Source organism: Pelmatolapia mariae, linkage group LG2, assembly GCF_036321145.2.
Source record: "Pelmatolapia mariae isolate MD_Pm_ZW linkage group LG2, Pm_UMD_F_2, whole genome shotgun sequence".
Classification (NCBI taxonomy): domain Eukaryota; kingdom Metazoa; phylum Chordata; class Actinopteri; order Cichliformes; family Cichlidae; genus Pelmatolapia; species Pelmatolapia mariae.
This window is the reverse complement of record NC_086228.1, coordinates 35,752,836-35,779,754: the sequence shown is the minus strand read 5'-3', so window position 1 is coordinate 35,779,754 and position 26,919 is coordinate 35,752,836. Positions and strand designations below refer to the sequence as shown.

The following is a 26,919-nucleotide window of genomic DNA, read 5'->3' as shown; positions in this document are numbered from 1 at the left end:
GCTTTATTATCTAAAACAGCATTTGTCTTTGGTACTGTCTACTATCTACAGCAGCGGTCCCCAACCTTTTTTGGGCCACGGACGGTTTATGTCTGACAATATTTTCACGGACCGGTCTTTAAGGTGTCATGGATAAATAGAACAAAATAAAACCAGTGCCGGTACCAAAAAAAAAAGAAGATCTATTCATAACACACGGAAAAAGACCCAGGGAAATCGAGTTAATGATAATAAACAATAAAAACCTTGAAAACCATAAATTTCACACCTGAGCCTCAACTCTTGCGGCCGGGTAAGAAACGGCTCCGGTCCGTGGCCCGGGGTATGGGAACTGCTGATCTACAGCATCTTTGACTGACACAGGCTCGAATCAGACCTGAGGACTCAAATCCATGTTTCTTCCATCTGTTCTTCTGTCATTCTATATAGTGTGGAGGCTGAAGCCTATCCCAGTTGCAACAGGGCAAGAGGAGAGGTACACCCTGGACAGGGCTAATTCAATTTCTTTACACCCACTGGAGCTCAGTGTAAGTTAACAGAAGTCAGCGTTCCTTGTTGGATGACTCTTCAGACTGATGGTTGTTGTTGCTGACAGGGATTCGAATGCAATGCACCCCATTTAATCAATACTACCAAAACGTCAGACTAAAACCCAGAATACTGAATCGCTCTTTTTGAAAAAGCTTTAAGAGTCATGTTGGCTGTATTGTAATTTTGTTAGATCCTGTAAATCTGTGGTGACTTTTGTTTTTGCCTGTCAGTTAACTCTGCTTTTGGACTGTGTGTGTGATTCTCCTCTTCTGTCCATATGTTTCATATGTAACAGTGTTATTGTTACAATCTCACCAAGAAACTTGCGATAAAACTGCTGAAGAAGCATCGCTTGACTCTTTCGACACTTTTTCGTATCACTGCCCTTGAATTGGTTGCTTTAAAAACAGTGATCAAATATGCAAACACTCTTAGTCAGCTACAACCTTTGGTGACTTTGATGCATCAAGACCATGATGAAAAGGCAATAAGATACAGTCAGTCTCTTATCAGTCTATTTTCGCTAATATGTTGATGAACTCTCAGCAAAAATTTACATTAGACATTAATTCACATTAATTATTTACACTCAGAGTCCAGTCAGACCTTCATTTTTGAGACTTAAGTTCAAAAATTCATCTGCAAAAAGTGACGTAGTTGCTGCAAGACAGATATTTAAATGCAAAATGACAGGAGTGCTTGGCAACCATGCTTTTGCACACAAATATAACCAGAATACAACTATGTTAGCTGAGCTGCATCACAGACAGTTTACACTCATCAGTCCAAACTGACTCCGACTGATTGCAAAGTGCTGCCAGTCTGTTTCCTTTGCAAGGAAGTTGTCGTCCTATTACTTTGTAGTCTTTAGCTTATGTGCCCGTGCCAACAGCATGGTGTGTTCAGTATTCAGTGTTTGCCTCACACGCAGAACTCAGAATTTCACGTCTGTTTATCCGTTCTCTTGCTCTCTGTCCTGTATCCGATTTCACCCTTCATGTGTGACCCTGTTTCTGCTGCACTCTCATTCTATTTCTGTCTTAATCTCGCTATAGATTATCCCTGTAAGTCACTCTATGGTCCTCTCATATGTCACTGTCAGCACTTCTTCATTTACCTCTGTCTGTAGTCTGTCTGCATCTTTCCCTTCTTTTTCTCTCCCTCTCTTAACATGTGGCCTGTTGCAGTTCCTTGTTTTTGCCTACAAAGTATAATTCTCAAGAAGGTCATATGTCCATAAATAGATGTAGCAGATGAGTGCTGCTGAGTGTTGAGAGAATGAGAGGATTATAGAGGAAAAATATGAGGTTTTAACTGATCCTTAATACTGAATCTGCAGGCCTCTGTTTGAAGGAGCATTAAAATATTTAAGTGGCTAAATCTGTACATTTATCCACGCCATGCCTTGCAGTTAAATGTAACAAACATCTTTAAGCATAAAAAGGCATGTGACCTGACTTTAAAACCTAGTTATTATAGTTATGTTTTCAGTTTCCAGGCAAAACTATTTTGGAGTGGATGATGTGGTTTGGCATGTCAGCTTTCAAGAGACAGTCCTCAGAAACAACCAGCAGTAATGAGTAAGTCTGAGTCTAAATATATATTGTATATTACATTAGATTAGATTCATTAGATATTAGTGGAACATTTAATGAGAACACCTTGGTTGCTGTCCTAGGTTCTGAAATCTCTCATTTTAATGTGTTATTATATTAGATAGATATATAGATACTTTATTGATCTCACGGGGGAAATTATTGTTACAACAGTGTGATAAAGAATAAAAAATAGTACCGTGTACAATAAACATCAAATAAACAACACATGAGGAGCCAAAGTTCATACTCTTATATATTGTACATATATTTATTACTTTCAGATTTAGCCATTCTTATATTCTGCTTGTTTTACGTTATTGTATTTTTGCACAACTCTGTTGCTTGTGAAGCTCGCACACAAGAATTTCACTCGCATGTACTGTACCAGTGTACCTGCACATGTGACGTGACAATAAAAGTGATTTGATTTGATTTCTTTGCATCAGATTCCAGTAGTTAGTTAAAGATAGTCAGTATTATGTTTGTGAATGCACATTGTAAAAACAAGTGAGGAAAAAGAGCAAGGTGGAATAGTTGAAATGTGGATTGATAAATATGGAGAGGGATAAATTTGCTGTTTTCCCGGAGGGACTGGTTGGCCGTGCTGTTGGGATAATATATTTTTTCATTTGTTCTTAGAGCTCAAATATGGTACACCACAGGATAAACACAGTGGTCATTTTTATTTTGATATATTTCCTGCTATATCAAATTGCACTCCTATTTATTACCCGTGGAGAGCAGCAACAGGCTCGGATGAGAGTAAGCAGCCTCAGTTTTCAGTAGAGGAAGAAAGCGGAGACGTCACATGGAGAGATACAACAGCAGTAGCTGCTACACCACTAATCACACAACATTAACATAACTAGCTACTAAAAGCTAACCTGGCTAGCTAATTGCTTCGTCTTCTTCATGCAGTCGGATTTGCAAATTTGCAAGAAACAAAATTCGTAGACGGTGCAAAACGGAAAACAATATTACGGTCACACACATCTACCGTGGCCTCTTATTGCATCCAGTAGGCAGGGTATTTAGGCTAGCTAGCGACTCTGCCTTGGCTAGCGTCAGGCTAGCCAGCTAGCTAGCTAGCTACTAACATCGCTATCGGTAGTTAGCTAGCTAGCGAGCTGTAGTAACTTACGTCATGGAGGAACTAGTCGTGGAAGTAAGAGGGACAAGTGGGGCTTTTTATAAGGTAAGTTGTTGACTTTTGTCGAGTTTTGTGACCACCGTTCACACACTATGTACCAAGTAAGCCTAACTAACATGAATTTGTGTCACGGGGCTAGCTCAGTGTTATATGTGGGCCTCGGTGCTTCTGCTCAACGTCTACCGGGACCTGAAACCTGTAAACAAAGCTAACGCTGCGGTGGGGCTCTAACATCAGCGGTAGTGGATAAATTGGTGAACTATGGTGATAATGACGCTTAACCAGGGTAGCTGTTTTAGCGGTATCGGTAACGCTGATGTGACTGCTATACGATGGTACCCCTAAAGTGATGTGCAAGGGTTGGTTGCAGACTCACAAACATCAGAATCAATCATGGGTTGGCTGTTTTTTTTATTTTTGCTTTGGTCAAAGTAAGTTAATTCAGAGCAGCACACAGGGGTGATGGTTTGGCTAACCTTTATTGTGCCTGTAGCTGCCAGGTGTTATCTTGTTTTGTCAAGACTGCAGAGATTTTGGGGTCAGTCAACAAGTAGATCATAAATCCGATCCCGTGACCTGCGAGTATCACTGGGATGGGGTGGGGGAGATAGCATAAGCAGTACATTGGGATAACACGCTAATTAGCGATAATAACTTACATTTGAATATTGGTCAATTACAGGACACAAGAATAAAATGAATTATGGTGAAGGATCTAAATAAAATTATACATTTATTATTTATTTATTGTACAGCTGTCAGGTTTGTTGTGGGATAAATATAGGACGACATACATCTCAATTAAAGTTCTGACAGATGTCTTTTTAAAACTAATAGTTTTGTTGTGGCCACATTAATGCGAGGTACATGAATGCTGTGAGTATGCTGTATAATCAGGGTAATTAGTAATTGAAATTAATCTTGATTCAGGCGACAGACCCTCATTAAGCTCAGCGGTTGCCATGTAAACCGTAGACTTCTCATGCTGTGCTCAATACTTGTATGCTTTCCCAAATCAAGAGGTTTTTCCTTTGAATGTAGGAAAGTTGAAGTTGGCACTGTCAGGTGTACTTTGGCTTTTAGCTAGGTGTGGCACTAAACAGAAACCATTCTTTTGTTGTAATCATATTGTTAGCAAGTACAGAACCATATGAATGGGTGGGTGTGTCCGAACATTTGACTGGTGCCATAGCTTGAATGATAAGTTTTACTGTCAAACAGCAATAAGAAAAGTTAGGCTAATTTTTGTTAGATAGTAATCTGGTTTGAAAAAATCCAGTCCCACCAGGTAACTCTTAAGAGTACTTTTATTAGCCATACATCTATTATAACCTACATGTATACCACTGTTATATTTAATGTATTTTACCTTATGTAGATCGATCTAATAAGATGACGTAGGTGTGACTGCTTACAAGTATAAGCAGATACACGACAAGAGGGCGACTTTGGCAGATGTCTTTCTGTTCATCAGAAAATGCCCAGTGTGTTCACAGAGGCTTATTCAGAGTGCTTAAAACTTAGGCAGTTTGTTATTCTCTTGGCCCAGTATGATGTCACTGAGAGCAAATATCCCTAATATTGTCATCTTACATACACAGTTCTGACTGAAACCCCACCTGCTGTTCACACCTTCTGTTTGCCAGGGGTTGGCTGGCAGACAGTTGGCCTTATAGGAGTGGAGCTAAAACGGTTTTAAGATGAATTGAGCTGCACCAGCAAGAGATAAATGTGGATTATTTTCAATTGTGAATCATGCAAAGCTAGTGTAGTAGACTGTAGTCGAGTAAAAGGAATAGTGTAATAGGTCCACTTTAAAGGAGACTTATTTACAGAGCAGTTACCTTTGCTAGATGGCAGCATACCTCCAACACAGGGAGTTGCATCTTACTGCAGATCACTTGCATGATTTCAATTTTAATAAGCGTTCAAATTTTGGTTAATGAATCAAGAGTTTTGAACGTAATCATTTTAGTTAGTTGTTGTGAGGATGTTGATTGACTAAATGTGTAGTTGGCAAATATTTTTTATAGTGTTTTTGGTGATAGTTGAACTGGAAAATGACACCCTTGTCTCTGGCATTATAGCAAAACTTAAAATATGCTCTTGGCTGAAATGAACATATTAAAAATAATGAGTGCATTCATCTGCCAAGTGAGAATAATACTAAAGAAATAATTGTAGAAAATGGTTCTGCCATAAATCACTTGAGTGAGAAACTTAATTTTGCTGTTTTTAAATTGCACCTTATGCAGCATAGAAGTCATTCCTCTTATTGTAATCTCAACAGCAGTACAACAATTGCAGTTTACTGCCAGTAGACTAAACTACATTATCTCCTAATGCACCCTCTGCCTTACCCTCACATTTTGTGTTTTGGTATTTTTCCAGTTTTAACAAGATTAATGTTCTTGCTAAAGTCTGAACTTGGTTCCTGAGCTAGACAGTTCAGTCAGTCACAATCCTAAACATGCTCACAGGTCAGTGAGGTCCTGTCAGAATTGGTTTATTTGTTTTTTTAACCTTGGGAGTTTTGAGAATCTCTCCTTCTTGCTTCCTTCTTGCTTCATTTCATCCACCACTGACTGCTAGCTTGCCAGGTTAATGCAACCCATTGGCAAGGCTCTCTAGCGCTCTCTTTTCCTTCTAGGCATCGCATGGCCTACTTGCAGTATTTGACACACATGACACACACATCAGCTGTGTGTAGAAGCAGCGAGAGAGAGAGACTGAGCCAAACCTGACTCGAGCCCAAAGCTCAAACTTCAGAAAAGGAAATTATTTAGGTTGTTTCATTGCTAGGAGCATTAGGATAAGGTCAGGCTTAAGCAGTAGAACTGGTTCCTGTTTACATGGTCGATGCCAGTTTGACTTGTGCGCTGACTATTTCAAAGATATGTCAAATCTGAATTTACTTCTGTGACTCTTGCAGGGCTTTGTAAAGGATGTTCACGAAGGATCTGTCATGGTAGCATTTGAAAACAAGTGAGTAAAGTAAAATATAACATTGTGTGATATGTCATTTCTTTGCCAAACAATAAAATGAACTTTTTGTGTTTGTTCCTCTGTCCCAGCTGGCAGCCGGAGCGGCAGATCCCATTCCAGGATGTGCGCTTTCCTCCTCCAACAGGGTTCTGCAAGGAGATCAGTGAGAGCGATGAGGTCGAGGTGAGAAAGTGATTGTTGCTGTCAGACATGGTGGGTTTGGAAAGCAAAGTTGGTATAGCTGGGGAGCAGTTTGGAATAGCATGGAGCGGAGTGAGTAGAGTTGAATTTTCAGTGTAAAATAAAATTTAAAAAAAGAGAGTGATGCTCCTCAAATAGTCTTAGATTATCTGTTCTATCATTGGTAAATTAGTCTGACTTATTATTTTTATTTATTATTTTATTAATATTATTCACAATGATTTCCTGTATCAGTGTGTCCAGTTGTTTCTGTGCCAGTTTACTCGTATCAGCTTTGTTTAAAGGTGGGAATGATTTCTGAAATGAACTGTGTGTGTGTGTCTGCCAGGTGTATTCTAGGGCGAATGACAAAGAGCCATGTGGATGGTGGCTAGCCAAGGTTCGCATGGTCAAAGGGGAGGTAAGACATGCTCCAGTTCATCTGTAAGGCTCACCAAGCAGCACTGAAACAACATGGCTGTGTTAAATTTGCCTAAAATGCAGCCCAGACACTTGCTCCATCCTAAATGCTTTAATATCACAACTTCCTTTATTAATACTAAATACAGCGGTGTTTACTGAGCACATTTTACACTCATAAAATGTTATGTACTCATAAAAATCCTTTTTATCAAGCTCACTGCAGATATTTAACTTCAGTGTAACATCATTCTGTGGTTACGGATGTCAGTGTGTGATTGAGTTTTACAATCCTGAACAACACATTAACTCAGTGATTGATTGAATTCAGACTATATACCCCAGATATTCTTTATATCCTTGTATTTCCATTTTCCTCTGGATTTTTTGTGCACGTAAGCTCTTCCTCTGTTTGTCCACCTGTTGTCTCACCACCATCAGATTTACTTTCTTCAAAAGAAATTTTAATAATAGTATGACTTATTTAAACTTTTGAAAAAAAAGTGATGTTTTTCTATTGGATCACTCATACTTGATCTGTCTTTGTTTCCAGTTTTATGTAATAGAGTACGCCGCATGTGAAGCCACATTAAATGAGATAGTGACGCTGGAGAGGTTACGGCCGGTCAACCCGAATAAACCAGCCACCAAAAACACCTTCATTAAGATCCGACTGGATGTACCCGAAGATCTACGGCAAATGTGAGTTTGACTTGCATGAATAAAGACTCATGATATCACTACTAACTGATGCTAGTCAGGGTTTGTGGGTAACCTCAGCAAATACAGTTGTGGTAAAAGGTTTATATACATTCATCATGGTAATTTGGGGCTTTGATGGTTTTTTTGAAGTGTTCTCTGTCAGGAGTGGAATGTCTGTACAGCAAACATTATTAATGAGTTTAAAAAAAACAAAGGTCTGGTGCACAAGTTTGAAATTATTTGGATTTTCTCTAATCCACATGGGGCCAAAAGCATGCATACACTACTCCACTAACATGTGGTTAAATGTCCCTTAGCAAGGTGTGCCTCAACCAGAAGCTTTTGGTAGCCATCACCAAGCTCCTAGCATAATTATAGCTGGACTGCTCTTCTTGCAGAATTGGTCAAGTTCATTTAAATTGGTTGATTTGTTGGTAAAGTTTAGGAAGTCCATTCCAGAGCCATTTCTAAATAACTAAAAATTCCAGAAGCATCAATTTAATGTTACCACTTTGACGAGGTCTAGGAGAATACCCCAACCGTCACCCTCAAATGAGAGGAATTTGGTTACAATGTTCAGAAACAGCCAAGGCTCAGCTGTGCCCTGAGATTGAGACTGCTGGAACATCAGCAGAGAAGCTAGTTTTACATCACCAAGAAAGAAGCCCCTACTCTATAATTGACACCTTCAAGCATGATGGAAATTTGCACCTGTGCAGGTAGACAAGTCAGATGCCTTCTTTAAACTTCTGTTTTAAAGTTTTACGGTCAGAAGAGACAAAGACTGAGCTATTTGGTCATAATGACAAGGTATATTTGGAGAAGTAAAGATCAGGCTTTCAGGGCTAAGACCTGCACCAGCTGTCAAACATGGTGGTGGTGTCATCATGCTGTAGAGCGGTTTTACAGAGCTGGACTACCTGAAATTCTTCAACTTCAAAAGACATAGTTGGGTGTTCCTACAGGACAATGATCCCAAACACATCAAAACTGGTTCTGGGATGGATACGACAGACGAACATTTAGTTGCAACTTGAGTTGAGACAATTAACCGACTATTCGTCTGGGTGCATCTGTATATTTAATCCTATTTACATATTTTTGACCCTGTGTGCATGAGAGAAAATCCAAAATAATTTCACATTTGTCATTAAAGTTGTATGCTGCACAATCTTTTCATCCTAGAAAATTAATCATTCAAAGAAATTATTAAAAGCGTGACATTCTTGACCACAACTGTATGGTCAAAACTTGACTTACTCCGGCTTGTGTATGAGCCTGTACTCCCAGAAGATTTTGTATGTGTACATGTACCCATAAGCTGTTATCACTGAGGGCTAATTCATTTATTAAGCAACTTGTTTGCTGGTTTCACTATGATAAAGTATATGTGTTCTTGTGTTCCCAGGTGCTCCAAGGAATCAGCACACAAAGACTTCAAAAAGGCTGTGGGAGCGTTCAGTGTCACCTACGACTCAGAGAAAAAGCAGCTGGTCATTTTGGTTGGTCAAACTGTTGTTTTTCTTCTTAATGTGCTACATTTTCACACAATCATATCCTCTATTGACCCTTGCATAGCATCACCTTGAAGTGAAGTGCATCAATAGGTGACTTAAAACATCAGAACCTCACTCGTGTATGATATTAATGAGCGTAATGTTTGATTGTTACAGTCGGTGAATGAGGTCACAACAAAGCGGGCCAATATGATGAGCGACATGCACTTCAGGAGCCTCCGCACCAAGCTGTCTCTAATGCTGAGGAACGAAGAGGCCAGCCGACAGCTGGAGGTAGGTTACGCACAGCTCCAGCCTGTACGCGACTGTTTGGATCATTTTGCAGTCTGGGATGGAGAGTTTTTAAAAGATTTCTTTTCAGTAAACTTACACATCCTCTTTGCTCTTTTGTGGCATTTATTAAATGTTAATTTATTTATTTTTTTGATGTGCATTTCTTCAGAGCTCCAGACAGCTGGCGTCTCGGTTTCATGAACAGTTTGCTGTTCGGGACGATTTAATGGGTCTGGCCATCGGGACTCACGGGGCCAACATCCAGCAGGCACGTAAAGTTCCTGGAGTCACTAACATAGACCTGGATGAAGAGACCTGCACCTTCCACATATACGGAGAGGTAGGAGGGCTTTACTTGTACACAAATGAGCTGAGACATAGATATGTATGTGGACCCAGCTTGCCCTCATTAATGTTAAGTGGGTACAAATTTAACAGACCAGCATGGGGTAAAAAAACACAAACAAAAGTAAGTATGCCTGTTTTGTATTTCATGGAAGGACCAGGATGCTGTCCGTATAGCCAGAAGTTTCCTGGAGTTTTCCGAAGATATCATCAAAGTTCCCCGGAACTTAGTAGGTGAGAAAGTCGCTCAACCGAGACAAAGAAATTAATCATTGGGTACCTTTATTTCACTTGATTTAATCCAATTTCAAGTTCAGCCAGAGTGAGACTGATGTTTTTTCTCATGCAGGGAAGGTGATTGGCAAGAACGGCAAGCTGATTCAGGAGGTGGTTGACAAGTCCGGTGTGGTTCGGGTTCGTATTGAGCCTGAGAACGACAAAAAACCATCAGCAGCAGCAGCAGCAGCAGCTGATGAGGTCAGTAGGGAGAGAAAGTTGTGTCGTGTTGCTGCATTAAAAATCATCACAGTAATTACAGCAGTGTTAGAGCTCATTCACCAAGAGGATTCAAACTCTCCTGGTCTGAACCTCTGTCACAGGGAATGGTGCCATTTGTGTTTGTGGGAACCAAGGAAAGCATCTCCAATGCAACAGTACTACTAGACTATCACCTCAACTACCTTAAGGTTTGTGTCCTCAGTGATGTCACCTTCTACCAACCAAACATCAAAACGGAGCTAAAGGATGTGGTCATTGTTGACATTCTGTGACGTTTTTGTTCATGTCCACAGGAGGTGGACCAGTTGCGACTGGAGCGTCTGCAGATCGATGAGCAGCTGAGACAGATAGGCGGTGGAGGTGGAGGAGGGGGGACAGGGCCCCGAAACCCTAAAGACAAAACCTACGTGTTCGATAATGGAATGGGGCTCGGGATGGGCCGAGGAGGTGGAGGAGGAAAGCCCTATGGAGGAGGGGGAAGAGGTGGACGAGGGCGGAGAGGAGGAGGAGCTGCTTTTGCTTCAGGTTTGATAAAGTTACTGCATTCATATTACTGCGGGTAAACTACAAGAGCTGATGTGCTCGGCTCAAGTCAGTCAGCTGCAGATGTTTTATGTAACATTTGTTATGTTGTTACTGTACTTAGTACACTCACCTCTGTCAGTGCACCCCAGGGCAGCTGTGGCTACAATGTAGCTTGCCATCACCAGTGTGTGAATGGGTGGATGACTGGATGTAGTGTAAAGCGCTTTGGGGTCCTTAGAGACTAAGTAAAGCGCTATACAAATACAGGCCATTTACCATTTAGTATTTTCAGGTATCTGTAATTGGGTATTTATTTTTATCACAACTTTTTACTCCCTACATGTTAACATAAATATCAGTACTTTTATGGTGTTATTTTTGTGCCACTATTCTGAGCGCACGTAAAAAAAAATCTGCAGGTGCAAGTGTTGCATTTTGAGGAGAAATTTATTTTGAGCGATGAAAAGCTAAATTTGAGTGAACAAAATTCATTGCTGTGTGCAAAAACTGTATTTCAGTGTTTGCTATTATCCACACACACACACACAGTAGCAGCCCCTCGCTCAGTTTTTGCATTTGCTCGCAATGTGTTGCTTGTGCTCTCAACATTTCTGCTCGTGTGCGCTCAACTCTTTCTGTACACCGTTATATTTGTGCAAAAGTGCTCTAACGTTTTCGGAGATGCCTGTTACCCACCAGCTGACCGCATAGCTGGACTGGCCATTGGGCATACCAGGCATTTGCCTGGTGGGCTGATGGTGATTTTTCATTTTTATGTATGTTTGTTTGTTTGTTTGTTTGTTTGTTTGTTTTTGTAACGGTATAAACAATGAAAGGTGGATTAGCCAATTGGTCATGATCAACTCTGAGCTGGACCAATTACAATACATCCGTATTGAGGGGAAAAGGAACGTGATTCGTCCCGTACTTCAGCTAGAATGAAAAAAAGACACAAAGCTGGAGTTAGTCTGTGTTTTTGCTGCACAGCTGTTTCTTCTTCTCTCATCCTCTCCCCCTCCCTCTCCTGTTGCTACTTCAATCATGAAACTGATCAATGATCAGCTGATCATCTCTCTTGTTTATCTCCCACTTTGCGCCAGTAAGAGGAAACCAGCGGATGTCGCGTTAAACAACAGCAGCACGTTTAAGCTTGATCAGCTGTTGTTAGAATTTATTTAATATTAATTTCTAGTATCAGCTGATGTTTGCTGGAGCCACAGCTGTAAAAGCTGCTGGTCATGATATCGGTTTGGATATGTGGTGAGAGGGAAACATGAAGGTGATGCAAATCATGCATATATACCAACAAGACAGTGTACATCACTGTCACAACAGCGTTTGTATTAGTTCAAAGGCTTTATGTTTTTTTTCTGTAATACCTGGTGGTGTAGTCAGTGATTTTTTTTTGTCAGTTCAGCCTTATACATTATGTTTAACCCGAGTGACCACCCGGTCAGCTGGTGGGTAACGGGCATCTCCGAAAACGTTAGAGCACTTATGCAAATATGTGAAGTCTTGTTAATCGAGCAGATATTAGAAGTTTACACAGCACCATTCTCGCATGAAAATATCTTAAAAGTTTATTTTGTGACCCAGAAAGAGTAATATTTCAAACTCCGCCACTCTGTGTTCCTCTGCCACTGCCTCGTTTGAGTTTTGGACGAAATGCATTCTGGGATATTGCATTTCGTAATTTCAAGCTGATTGGAGACCAAAACAGCCAATCAGATTTTTTTGCATCCAAGTCTGTGATTGGCTGGTTTTGTGGCACAAATATAACGGTGTACAGAAAGAGTTGAGCGCGCACGAGCAGAAATGTTGAGAGCGCGAGCAACACACTGCGAGCAAGCGCAAATACAAAAACTGAGCGAGGGGCTGCTAGTGTGTGTGTGGATAATAGCAAACACTGAAATACAGTTTTTGCACGCAGCAATGAATTTTGTTTACTCAAATTTAGCTTTTCTTCACTCGAAATAAATTTCTCCTCAAAATGCAATACTTGCACCTGCAAATTTTTTTTACGTGCGCTCAGAATAGTGGCACAAAAATAACGCCATATACTTTCAGCTCCTTGAATTTGGAAAACTGGCTCATTACTTTAGGTCTAACACATTTGAGGGAAGTAATTACTTTATGTTGCTGAGCGCCTTTAAACATTCAATCAATCTGAACCTAAATGGAGAGAACAATAAAACATAGTCTGGATTAAAAGGAGTAACGTTTTTTTAAGTGGCAGCTGATGTCAGATGCAACGTTTCAATCGGCTAATGCAGAAACTGTTTACATGCAGTTTGTCACACGGTGTGTTGCTAGCTACAGGTCCAGCTGCTGTATTTCACAGGTAGATAAAAGAATTACAGGTCCTTCTCAAAAAATTAGCATATTGTGATAAAGTTCATTATTTTCTGTAATGTACTGATAAACATTAGACTTTCATATATTTTAGATTCATTACACACAACTGAAGTAGTTCAAGCCTTTCATTGTTTTAATATTGATGATTTTGGCATACATAACTCATGAAAACCCAAAATTCCTGTCTCAAAAAATTAGCATATCATGAAAAGGTTCTCTAAACAAGCTATTAACCTAACCATCTGAATCAACGAATTAACTCTAAACACCTGCAAAAGATTCCTGAGGCTTTTAAAAACTCCCAGCCTGGTTCATTACTCAAAACCGCAATCATGGGTAAGACTGCCGACCTGACTGCTGTCCAGAAGGCCATCATTGACACCCTCAAGCAAGAGGGTAAGACACAGAAAGAAATTTCTGAACGAATAGGCTGTTCCCAGAGTGCTGTATCAAGGCACCTCAGTGGGAAGTCTGTGGGAAGGAAAAAGTGTGGCAGAAAACGCTGCACAACGAGAAGAGGTGACCGGACCCTGAGGAAGATTGTGGAGAAGAACCGATTCCAGACCTTGGGGGACCTGCGGAAGCAGTGGACTGAGTCTGGAGTAGAAACATCCAGAGCCACCGTGTACAGGCGTGTGCAGGAAATGGGCTACAGGTGCCGCATTCCCCAGGTCAAGCCACTCTTGAACCAGAAACAGCGGCAGAAGCGCCTGTCCTGGGCTACAGAGAAGCAGCACTGGACTGTTGCTCAGTGGTCCAAAGCACTTTTTTCGGATGAAAGCAACTTTTGCATGTCATTCGGAAATCAAGGTGCCAGAGTCTGGAGGAAGACTGGGGAGAGGGAAATGCCAAAATGCCTGAAGTCCAGTGTCAAGTACCCACAGTCAGTGATGGTCTGGGGTGCCATGTCAGCTGCTGGTGTTGGTCTACTGTGTTTTATCAAGGGCAGGGTCAATGCAGCTAGCTATCAGGAGATTTTGGAGCACTTCATGCTTCCATCTGCTGAAAAGCTTTATGGAGATGAAGATTTCATTTTTCAGCACGACCTGGCACCTGCTCACAGTGCCAAAACCACTGGTAAATGCTTTACTGACCATGGTATTACTGTGCTCAATTGGCCTGCCAACTCTCCTGACCTGAACCCCATAGAGAATCTGTGGGATATTGTGAAGAGAAAGTTGAGAGACGCAAGACCCAACACTCTGGATGAGCTTAAGGCCGCTATCGAAGCATCCTGGGCCTCCATAACACCTCAGCAGTGCCACAGGCTGATTGCCTCCATGCCACGCCGCATTGAAGCAGTCATTTCTGCAAAAGGATTCCCGACCAAGTATTGAGTGCATTTCTGAACATAATTATTTGAAGGTTGACGTTTTTTTGTATTAAAAACACTTTTCTTTTATTGGTCGGATGAAATATGCTAATTTTTTGAGACAGAAATTTGGGGTTTTCATGAGTTATGTATGCCAAAATCATCAATATTAAAACAATGAAAGGCTTGAACTACTTCAGTTGTGTGTAATGAATCTAAAATATATGAAAGTCTAATGTTTATCAGTACATTACAGGAAATAATGAACTTTATCACAATATGCTAATTTTTTGAGAAGGACCTCTATAGTTAACTTCACTCAGAGAAAGATGAGGAAGACAGGAGAGGAAGAAGAACAGAGGTTATATTTAAAGGTGAGGACTTCTCAGTGCCATTTGATAGACAGGACATTTAAATCAAGCATCAGCTTATATCTTAATGAATTCAGTTGTTTAAATCGACTCTGAGCAGCACAACAGCTGATCGCAGCCTGCACACGAAGAAAATGTACTGGAGCTCTGAACAAAGACTGTTGTTACTTAGTTCTGAGTGATTCTTCTTCCCTACGCTGCACCACTACAACCAACCTTAAGTTTCCTCACCAGACAAATCCCACTTGAGCCGCTGACTACACTAATTCTTCCGTTTAGGTATGGAGGTAAAGTCACCCATCAGCTGGTAGCAGTATCCTCCAAAGAGCTACTTACTTTTATAAAAGTGTCAGAGCTTCTACTTTTTTAAAATAAAAAATTTTAATCAGTTTTTCACCTTTTACCAGATTTTTTTTTTAACAGAAGTATGTATAGGAGAAAGTCTCCTGTGATTGTTTGGTTTAGGTGTAAAAGGCACAACCACAAAGCAAACGAGCAGATTCTCGGCCATAGATTTATGTTCTTTCGATTTCATTTCATATTGAAGTAAAGCGTTTGGACATCTGATATTTCAGTAAAAACATTTCCCCAGGCGATGATCTGATTATGAAACGACAATTAATCAAAGGTTGAGTCTGTGTTGTCTTTCCGAGGCGGCTGAAATGAGGTTTGACTTTGTCCTCGGTCCCCCAGGCACCAACTCTGAGGCATCCAACGCTTCAGAGACAGAGTCAGACCACAGAGACGAGCTCAGCGATTGGTCGCTGGCCCCCACCGAGGAGCTAATGACAGGAGGTGGGACCCTGCCCAGACGGACAGATGGGAGGAAGAGAGGAGGCGGCGGCGGGCTGAGAGGACGAGGAGGGAGAGGAAGAGGAGGGGGAGGATATAAAGGTGAGCGTTAATTATCATTGGCGGTCTTTGATCTTTTCACAGGACTCTTATCTCGTTCCATGATTTTTCTCAGCCTATTTTTGGAGCATTTACACTTTGTCTAGCATCAAAAATGATCAATGCAAAAGCTTGCTAAATGTTTCTATTAATCAGATGATGATGAATGGAATTTATTTTCATTGGAGTCATAAAAAATGAAAACGATTAAAGAGAAAAAAGTTGGTGTGTAATGACTCAAAAGAAATAACATTTTGAGATGCTTTTCATCAAATTATGGCCTAAAGAATGGAAATAAATCACATCGTGAGATCTCTGCAGACCTCCTGTGCAAATAAATTCTCATTATGAGTTTTCTTTTCAAAACGATCCATATTTATATTGAAAGAAACTATTTCTCCCGACTTTAATCTAATTAGGATGTACATGAATTTCACCCTATTTTTACCTGGCAAAAGGTAGGTCACCTAAGACTGAGTCTACTGAGCCATGCGAAGATTGTTTACATGACTGTGGCTAACTTTGATTGCTAACTTGTTATTTTTAATGTTGGTTTAGGTGACGACATGCAGTGGAACGAGCCGAGAACTCGTCACATCAGAGACTCAAAGACAAGAGGCCAAGAAGACACTCTGCAGGTAACGGTCACAAACAGCTGCTGCTAAGTTATTTTCATGTCATTGTTTAAAGTCTAATATCTTTGAAACGCTCCTCAAAATTCTGTAAACATGCTCTTCAGTGAGCATGCCCTGATTGATCCTTCTTTCTTGCACTAAAAAACGGCCAAAATGCAGAAAAAAATTCAAGAATTCTAAATTCAGTATGACCTGAAATGAGTGACTAAATCCATTAAAGCATCAGGAAAGTGTTCAAGGATATTTTTCAGTCACCTGTAGGACCAGGACTTTTTGTAGGCACATCTGTCACCCCTGGTGGTCATTAAAAGGAAAAAAACTACATCTGTCTTTATAGTTTTACACCTATAGTTTGTTTACTCCGGTTCAAATCAGATGATGCGTTTGGTTTGTTTTCACACAGAAAAAAGTGAAATAAAATGCGTCACTACAAACCATGTGACCATTCAGTCGGCTCATTGGTCAGATGTGTCTGGAGCGGGTGCATAAAAAAAATGTAAATACAGGAAGAAGGTGCTTTGCTCTGGACTACTGGAGAACGCAGAGAGTTTACGTTTATTTCACAGCTAGCTGCTGAACAGACCTTTGCGCATCTATAGTGCCTTCCCGAGATCACAAAGCATACATAGTTATGGGATGTTTTGTAGCTCAAACTTGTAACGTACACCTGTTAGCTGATTCATGTTGTGTTCATACCTGCACAAACAAACCACACAAAATGTGGGGAAACGAACAGAGTTAGAACTGACAACACACTGCAGGTGTGCAAACACCCTTCTACTCTTCATGGCTCACTTTTAGAGCCACCCTCAGGTGGCCATTACAGGAACTGCAGTTTTTGACCACTAATTTTATTTTGCAGCTACAAAGTTTGGAAATTCTGTTTCAAGCAAGACATTTAAAGGAGGTGATGATTGTTTACAGTGAGATGCTGTAGATCACTTACGATGATAAGATTATACAGCTGAATAATATTTGAGGCTGACTGTGTAACTATTTATGTTTATATTTTAAGCCATGCTTATTTAATGAATTACCAGTGCTTTGCAAAAACAATCCAGCTACTTCAGCATACTGGCAAATATTATGAGACTGCTGCTAATTTTTGAATAATTTCTTCTGCAAATATTGTTTACTCTTACACCACTGTCACAGTCAACAGTGCTATTTTCTGCATATCAAATTTTCCCTCTGTTTGACACTCCAAACCTCAGCTGTCAACAAGACACTCTCTGTGTTGTCACACACTCAAAGTCCTGCCTGTTCTCACTGAACATCACTGTAGGACACTTTCGAAGATGGGGCTATATTTAGTCCTAACTTAACTTTCTGCTTGATTTGTGATTGTAGCAGGTTTGACATATGTAAAGGTGCACAGCACGGTGGGGTGATGGTTAGCACCACTGCCTTACAGCAAGAAGCTCCTGGATTTGATCCACCTGGGGCCTTTCTGTGTGGAGTTTGCATGTCTTGCTCATGTCTGTGTGGGTTGTCTCCGGATACACCAGCTTCTTCCCAAAGTCCAAATACATGTGGGTTAGCTTAACTGGGGATTCTTAGGTGGCCATTGGTGGTCCCTTTTGCCCCACAGGATCTCTGAGGTGATCTAAGGAACGTTGGCAGTGGACACGTTTGGTCTTTTTTGGAGGAAACTTGTTCTATAATGAATTGTGATATGAAACACTTGAAGGCTGTGTTGTCTACATCAAGTGTATTTGCACTATGGTGGACATCACCACACTATACTGTTTGGGACACTACAGCCCTTTCAGGTGCTACTGCTATATAAGGGTTTGCCTGTTCTGCAGCAGTTTTTAGGTGGGTGGTGCACGTTAAATAACAGCTGCATGAACACAAGGACCAAAGCTCTTTTAGCAGATTTGTGCATCATAACAAGGTGATCATTGTTTTTCACGTCAGCTGAAAGAGGTACTGAAATTGTGGCGTATAGCATTGTTCCTGCTAATAAAAGTCAGATTTTCAGTACAGCTGTGAATGGACTGTACCAAATGCTTCAGATAAGCACTGACATCTGTGTGAATGATCAGTGTATGCAGAGACAGGTGGAAGTCCGCCCTCTATCTATCACACAGTTTGTGTTGACAGCTGGTCAGCTAGCATTGACTCATACACAGTAACAGAGTATAAACCACTGTTCGTTTCTCAGCTTTGTCTCAGACAGAGAAGAACTCGTTTTCTTTAGTCTGACCTTCCTAAACGCTCCTCCTCTGCTTCTAGTAGTGGATTTACATTTTTACAGGACAGGCAAAGTATCATTTCTATTACTTTTATTTTATAATAAACTTTTTGTGAATGATGCATTTCTACAGTTTATTAACCAAATAAAGCAAAAAACATAATTGCCATACAAAAGCCTAAAATAACCAGGCTGAAACCAAACGGATAAATAACCTGGTGCAGGGAAGACTGAGACAGGTGCAGGTGCTGCCCCTCTCTGAGCCTGGTCCTGCTGATGGGTTTTTCCTGTTAAAAGGGAGTTTTTCTTTCCCACTGTTTCTAGTGCTTGCTCATAGGATTGTTGGGGTTCTCTCTCATAATACTGTTACAATATAAAGCACCTTGAGGTGACTGCTGTTGTTATTTGGTGCCGTATGAAAAGCACACAGCAGGCTGCACCCGAGGGTAAAGGAAAAGTTAGCTGTGCAGTGTGGGGCCAGACTCTTACGGTTTTCTTTATTTTTCCGCCCGCAGATTCGTGTGGACGGGAACAACGAGCGTAGCGTGCAGCACTCCTCAGGTGGCCGAGGCGGTCCGTCCTCCTCCCAGGGCAGTCTCAGTGGCAGCGGCGAGGGACAGCCCCGCCATCATCATCAGAGACCTACAAGAGACAGAGGGATGAAGAAGGAGAAACAGGACGCTCCCGCGCTGGTGAACGGAGTGTCGTAGATACCCCACTGGAGGACCTTCTCACTTAGACACACACACACAGGCAACTCATCACAGAACATCGTAGAGTCTCAGTCTCTGCTTTTTCTTTTCTGTCTCTGTCTAACACAAGAATACACATATTTCCATCAGCATGGAAGTGTTTACAGTAGTGAAGTCTTAGGCTGGAGGTGATCTTGTATCTGCTGGTCTGGTCTGTTCTTGACTGGTGTTGTATCTCCTGCGCATTCTCTGGATGAAAGAAGAGGAGGAATTAGACTAAAGCTCATCTCACACACAACCATTAACCCCAAACATACTCCTGCCCCACTAAACCAACTAAGAGTTTGTTTACTGATGCCCCATTTGGACTGGCTAATGTGAGAGAGAAAAATGAGGCAAAAGAAATCATTGGCCATCGGGAATCAAAGATTTGCAGCCACTGGAGAAAGCAGGATGGAATATGTGCCCCGTCTCCCTGAAAAGCACACTTTTAGGAGGTGGCTTCAGTTTTTTCGGCAGGTCTAAATTTTATTTTTGGTTGTGTGAAATCTCCAACACATCCTTTATAATGGAACTGTTTTGGCCAGAGAAGCGAGTCTCTGTGGGAAATCAGCTCTATTTTTCCACAGAGACTTTTGAGGTTAACTATCAATTTAAACACATCTTTTCAATAAGGGGCAGAAATGTTTTGGTGTCACCCAAATGACATGCAATCCTATGGGGATTCAGACTGGAAGATGATGTTTGTAGAGGGCACTTTATGGACTTTCTTTCTTTCTCTCTTTCTTTCTAACGTAGTTATTGTTTCTTTCTTCTTTTTCTTTCTTTTTTTTTGAACATTTAAAAGCATCCATGTTTCAGAATGAAATGCAAACGGGGATGCATGAGCTCTGAACTCACCTGTGTTTTGTTTCCCGTTGCCTTGATATTCAGATTCAGTAAAACTTATCGAAACGTACAAATGGAGAGACATAAATCTGAGGCACACTGATGCACATAAACTGCTTAAACACAGCAACTCCCATGAGTTTGTGTCAGGGTACATATTGTGATGAACTGTTCTCCTTTCCAAAAGAAGGTTACACTCCTGTACAATGACCAGAAATGCATTATTCCTGCGTGTTTACAATTATTCTACCATAAACACTCCACATTTGTGCAGTGGTGTTAGGCCACAGTGAGGGACTAAGCTCCCTGAACTCATTCATCTCATCTGTAAAGAGCTGTCAGCAGGAATCACCATCCTATACCAGACTCTTCATCCTCTTCAGTGAAGGGTGCAGGCTGAAGCTAGGCGTATTTTGGTTAGGTCCACGTAAACCTGGCTTGATGCCCGTTAAAGTCATTTCTTTTGCTTTCAGACAAGCAGGATGCATTTAGAGCAGCTAACTCCTGTCGCACCACTTTGTTTTTCTTAATTTATGAAACTCTTTGTATTTAACTTTGCCATGACAAACTTATTTGAAGTGTAACTGTAGAGGACATGACAGACTGTTGAGTTTTTCCTTGACAAAATAAAAATTTGGCCTAAGTTTTATTCTTTTTGGTGATCTTATTCCTGACCCGTTCAGTTCACATATGTTTTCTTTTAGTTTTTTTGTTCTTCTTGTTTTTGAACAGTAGAGCAGAAGTTTTCTTAAACTGTGTGTGATAGCAGTCATGCTCCATCCATCGATTTTCTGATTCAGGGTCTTGGGGACTAGGGCTGATCCCAGCTGACTTTGAGAGGCAGAGGTCCATCACAGAGCCTTTTCCATCCACACCCACTGAAGTGTGTGAAAAGTCTTTATCTCTGTGCCTTTGATTTATGCTCCTCCATTTCTCTGAATTTGGCCTGAACAGATTAGAACTTTTCATCCTGCCTGTTCAAACCCAGCGCTACACCCCTCCTTTAAAACATACTGCAGATGGATGTTTTGTAGAGTGGGTGGTTGTGTGACACTCTTTACATTGGTTTCCATTGTTTTGAGGAGGCACAGCGGTGTAGCCTGCTGAGGTATTTTGTTCTAGGGTGAGACCAGTTTTCTGACCTTGCTCGATACTTTTCTGCCTCGAGTCAGAGCTCTTCGAGGCGCTGACATAAACAACCGGAGCAGCAGACGGTTCGTCTTCAGACAGCTCAGTAACTTTGTGTTACCAGTGCAGGCTTTCAGACAACAAAGGAGCAAGACTAAGCAGGACATCGCTTCAAGCTCTTGAGGTGTTCCAACCTGCTGTTCGGTTGACACCCCAGTTGATCACTGACTTCGTAAATATGTTGAATAGAAGGATCCTTAGGTTCACCGTAAACATCTAAATAGCGAGAGTCAAATGTAGGCTGCAGCGAGGCTGTTGGTCATTGACATTGTCAAGTTGTCCTAAAGTCAAAGCGACTGCTGTGCTGTATACAGGCTAGTATAGAGAGTACCTGTGGACCTGTGGGTGATTATGATGAAAAGAATACTCATTAGTTCAAATAAAGTGACGGTCAGTGTAAAAGACAAGCAACAAAAAAGCTGTTCTTAAGGTTTCTCTGTGCATTTGTAGGCACATTTCACAGGAACATCTGGCCACTGTAGTTTCTAGCACTGAATCTGGAGTAGCAGGTTGGCTGTGGGTTATCCAGGTTACATTTATTCCACTGGTTGTTACAGTAGCATAGGACTTTCCCAGGAAGAATCCACTGGATATAAAGTGAGATCACACAGCGTTAAAAGAAACCAACCATCATGGGTGATCACGATACCCTAATCTTTTTTTGTTCCTTTAAAAAATTGTTCCACGAGTATTGGCAATCAGATTGTCCAAGGTCTGAGTAAAGTTTAGTAAGAAAATTGGTGCCAATCTCTACTAAACAATGACGATTGAGCCATTGCGTATTTAGATTAGCAGGGGCTCTAAACAGTTAGCCAAAGCTAACCAAACTTGGTGACCAGCACCTCCGAATGCCGGTCGGAGGACCAGCAAACCAGTCACATTCATTTAGGCTTTCTTTTTCTGATTTTGTTAAACTCATTTTTGCCTTGTTTCGATTGAAACTTTACTGTGAATTAAGGTGTACTGACCTGGATTTATTGGTGAGAAAAGCAGTAATGGTATTGCCCAACAGACTGCTTTTATTAAGAGCACCATCAATAAGCACTGCAGAAAATAAATTTACAGTATGTTCAATTAAATTCCAGACTGTCAGAAACAAGAGCTCTCTCCTCTTGGTATTCACCAGCTCACTGGTAACCCGTCCTCGGTTACGTTTTGAATCCTGTTCCTAACCCTAGATTTGTCACCAATAACCTGGGGGATGACCAGAGGTTAAAAGTCGTGGCGAGCAAATCCATGTGAATGCTGTGAATGCTCAGGGAAACCTTAACTGTATTTTGTGTAACATGTGCCTTTAATTGTGGCTAGCATCACAGCGTAGACTTGTAAATCAGGGATGATGAGACGTTACTAACGGACCAGATGAATAAAGACGGCAGCTCCTGTAGCGCAAATCCTCTTTGGTCGTCACTGACAATGCTGAGCATCTCGAGCTTCCTCTAAAAGTCTAAGGGCCGTTTATGAGACGGGTGATTTTTGGCACTTCAGGAAACTGCCTTGTTTAACCACCTGGTCTGGACACACTGAAGGTGTTGTAACCTTGTGCAGTTGACAAACGTAAGCCTGTAGCTCGGGACCTGGTTCGACTTGTTTCTGAAATGGATTCGGTTACTTCTGTGGGAACATGCAGAGATCGACTCTGAGCGGCTACTTTCATGTCAAAGAGAGGAATGTTCTCTGTACTCACACCTTTTAAAGGGTTTTCAATAAAGACGACCCGGTGCGATCCGGTGCAGCGTCACTGCTGCTCTCACCGAACCGAGAAAGGAGCTGAAGAGATTTCAGAGGTTGAGCCAGGTCTTCTCTTTAACAGACATCGGTGTACTTTTTCAGTCTTGCGGTGCATGCACTTATTTATTTTGGATCTTAAAGACATTCAGTTGATTTGGACACATTCAAAAGATAAGTTTAAGTTCGTTTTCTTGTTTTTTGGATCAGTGTTGCTTCGTCTCAGTTCTTCTTGACCTGAGTTCGGCTAGCAAAGCCAGCGATGAATAACATCGTATGTCAGTGAAGAGACAGTGATACCACTTTCACCTTTTTTAGGAAATGTCACAGGAAGTAACCAATCATGAAACAGGCTTTCTTTGAATTTCATTTTTTCCTTTTACAAAAAAGTATTATGGCTGTCGGCTTTACTTATCACTAATCTGTTAGGACCTTTGCTTTTACTGCAGCCATGTTGCATTTTTTTTCCTCTGTAAGCGTTCTCAGCAGTGCATCGACAGATTGCTCGAGTGAAAGTAACCCATATATTGTCAGTAGAGCTTCAATAGTATGGAGTTGCTCTATTTAAAGAAAACGGTTAGAAAAAGAAGGGAGGATGGCATACTGTATATAATGATGTCATTATTTGTCTAAGAAAAGATGTTTCAAATGTGCACTTATCCTGATATATTCTTTTTTTTCTGTTTAGTTTGCTAGAACTCTTGATAATAAACTTAACGTGTGGAAAAAATAGTGTTCTCCAAGCAGGATTGAGTCACATTCAGCTTTCATTAATAATGAGATGTCCATAATTCTGCACAACTTCACTGAAAGAGAGTTTTTGGTTTTGTTTTGTTTTTGCCAGACGGGGAAAATCCACAATGAATGATTGAAATCACATACAGAAGGTTTGCTAAGACTGATTTTGACTAGCCTGTACAGTGTTTAGTTGATTCAGTGGCACTGTGTTACTTTTATAATGCGTCCACTAATTTTCTGAAACAGCAATTAAGTCCATCCAAATAATGCACCAAAGTTCATAGTGATACTCCATCCAAAATATATTATTATAGTATACCTGTCTGGTTGGGCATAATTTAATTTAAAAAATGTCCAGTGACATTTTTCAACTCAGGTCCTTGGTAATGATTGGCCATGTTTACCACTAGCTACCACTATCCACTAGTCCACCGACGGACCATGTAAGGTTAGGGCTGAGTTTTGTCTTAGCCATACGTACATTTTCAGCATTAATCCATTGATTTCTTTTATTTGGGTGTTCCAAAGAGCCACCAGTTTTTTAAAGGGTTGAGGTTAAACTAGCTAGAACCTGACCAATATCAACAGATATTCCTCAAATATGATGAGACCATCAATATTAGGCTCATGTCTACGTGCTAACAGATGCAGCTAAGAGGTGGTTAGCCTAGCTAAGCACAGGTTCTATCCAAAGTTTAAAGGCGCCTTTAGGGTTGCTGAAGATGCACTGAAATGTAAAAATGTGGTGATTTAAGCTTGTAATTGGTAATTAAAAAGCATTCATTTAACTTATTAGGTACAGCTTGTTATTGGGTGACCATAAGTCTGCTTAGCTGTTTACCCCATAGCATAATGCCATGCTAAGCTAATCACCTCTTTGTTTATTTTTCTCCCATAAAGGATGCATTGGTCTACCTACAAGCATGTACCAGCTTTGGTAAAAGCTTGCCTCCTTCTGTAACTGAAGTAACTCATGTTTAATGTGGATTTTCCTTTTAATTTAAAGCCAGTAAATGTGTCTTATACCCTGGACTTGTCATCTTTTTATGTACAGAGACCCAAATGACTAATGAGAGTTTTGTTAGGATTCCCTTAACCTCTTTTTCTTTTAAAATATTGTAATGTTTTCATAAATTTACAGGTAAGACTTTTCTTGCAAGAGCTGATTCTCTTTGAAATGACAAAAAAAAACCTTGTATTGAGTCTACAAATGTCCTACTTTCACACCGTCGCACCAGTGACGATGAAATTCTTTGCATTTTTGTGTGAGCTACAACCTGCTTGTTGGTGTATTTTATTGTGCCTCCTAACACAAAGTTCAGAGTAGAAGTTTTTAATTTCCAGACCGAAAACTACATTTGGGAGAGCTGAAGTTTGTTTTTTCATGTTTTGGTTGCCTTTTTAGGGGCATTACTAACAAACTATAGTTTTAAACCAAGGCTTATATACTGTGGAAAATGTACATTGAAAAAAAAAAAAAAAAAAGCAGTAAAGGACTGTTGCATGCTGACCAGTTTGGGTCATTGGAAAAATGGTACTAAGGAAGCCTTTACGTTCAAGTTTTCACAACTTACTGGTTGTGGCCTTGTTATTCAGTTCTGTGGTTTTTGAGTGACTTGCATTGGAAACAACTCACTGTGAGTATCCTGATACGTGGTATCTAGCCATGGGAAACACTGCACATGTGGTCACAAGGGATGAGGCATCAGAAATGTTTCCCTAGAAATAGATTTGCGTGATATTTGAAGTCCCTAAAGAACGTTTAAGACTAGAAACGCTTCACTGTGTCCACCTCAGTGGCACTGATTCCTAGAGATTAATCAAAAGAACCGTATAGGTTGTAAAGATGCGCTGTACATTGTTTGACACCCCAGTTTAAATTTCAGTGGTGGGGTTTAAAATGCCTCCCTAAAAAGCTGTTAACCCACATGAAGTTTCAAAATGTGAGCTAGTGGGTTTGGGATGGAGGTTTGTCTGCTTGTGACATTTTCAATCTTTTTAGCATTGTCATTGCAAATAGACTGTTAATAACTGAGTGCAGAAATAACTTTCACTGGAGGTTTCTGCTTTACAGGACAACAAAGAAACAAAATGGCATGATTGAAAGTTTACTGTCAGTTGACATAAATACAACAATACAAGTATTGGACAGTTTTTCTTATGAAACATTGCTGTGTTGAGGATGTTTTCTGGCAGATTGTCTGGTGGTACCTTGTTTTTTCTTGATAGAGAGGGGATCTGGATGATTTGATGTGCATTTGGTGTGGATTCTTACTCTTACAGCAACAGTTTAACGTACAAAGGCAGTGACGTGACCAAAGTATGGACCCAAGCTTGTACACAAACCTTGATCTTTGACTGGACATGCCAAAAGAGAAGCTCTCTGTACTGGCTTTTTGTATGTATCAAACATACAAGGATAAAATTCAGCTCCTCTTGACTGTAATACAAGCCCATGTGACCTTTTGCGTCCCTCACTAAGCTGTTAGTCACGTCGGGGTTGCAGCATGGTTCACGGGGAACCATCTAAAGAGATAAGACCTAAAATTGTCATTGTTGTTGGTTGCTATTCCACAGCACATGTCAGCAGACATTTATTTGCAGAATGTATATAACATAAGCAAATACTATCTAGGCACATTGTTGGCTGTTCAACTATATTATGCCAGGAAGTGAAGACACGCAGAGAATCTGTAGATACTTCAACCAGGGTAGAGAAAAAAAACGCTGTAAAACCTTGTGTGCACTTTTTGGGCATTTTTCTTTTCTTTTGTACATACTACTACTAGCATTTAAGATGTTTGGGTTGACATGTCTGGTTATAGTGCAATATATTTTGTATGCAAGCAGTTTCAATAAATAAAGGTCGATCTTCCTCAATTAGTGCTGGCTGTTTTTTATTTTACCTTAGCATGCGGCCAGTTTGATAACAGAACTATCCTCCAAGATCATTTGATTGTTGGTCCCTTGTTTTGCAGAGGAGTTCGTCTTTACTCTGTTATTGCAAGGTGGCCTCCAAAACAAGCCCAAATCATCATCCTTCCACCACCGTGCAAACCTAAGCCTTACTACCATTTCTCTAGTGTAGGGGGTAGGTGGGAAAAAATTGTGGATGCAATGTAAAAGAGTCTCTGAGGACACACAATCCCATCCAACTGTAGCATTTAAAAAAAAATTTAAAAAGCAACAACAGCAGTCAG

General features: G+C 40.7%; 1 protein-coding gene across 2 annotated transcripts; it reads left to right on the top strand.

Annotated features, from left to right (window-relative positions):
• Positions 1-442: 442 nt before the first annotated feature.
• fmr1 (fragile X messenger ribonucleoprotein 1) lies at positions 443-26,599 on the top strand. 2 transcript variants are annotated; one of them, XM_063499865.1, is made up of 16 exons: positions 443-527; positions 2,023-2,111; positions 6,212-6,264; positions 6,354-6,447; positions 6,794-6,865; positions 7,418-7,566; positions 8,975-9,068; positions 9,240-9,356; positions 9,526-9,696; positions 9,857-9,935; positions 10,051-10,178; positions 10,301-10,387; positions 10,493-10,724; positions 15,456-15,656; positions 16,212-16,291; positions 19,001-26,599. In XM_063499865.1, the coding sequence occupies exons 3-16, from the start codon at positions 6,245-6,247 to the stop codon at positions 19,193-19,195; spliced, it is 1,719 nt and encodes a 572-aa protein (XP_063355935.1). In that variant the 5' UTR covers positions 443-527; positions 2,023-2,111; positions 6,212-6,244; the 3' UTR covers positions 19,196-26,599. The 2 variants fall into 2 exon arrangements, with proteins under 2 accessions (XP_063355935.1, XP_063355926.1); XM_063499856.1 differs by lacking the exons at positions 443-527; positions 2,023-2,111 and adding an exon at positions 2,932-3,324.
• The last annotated feature ends 320 nt before the right edge of the window (positions 26,600-26,919 follow it).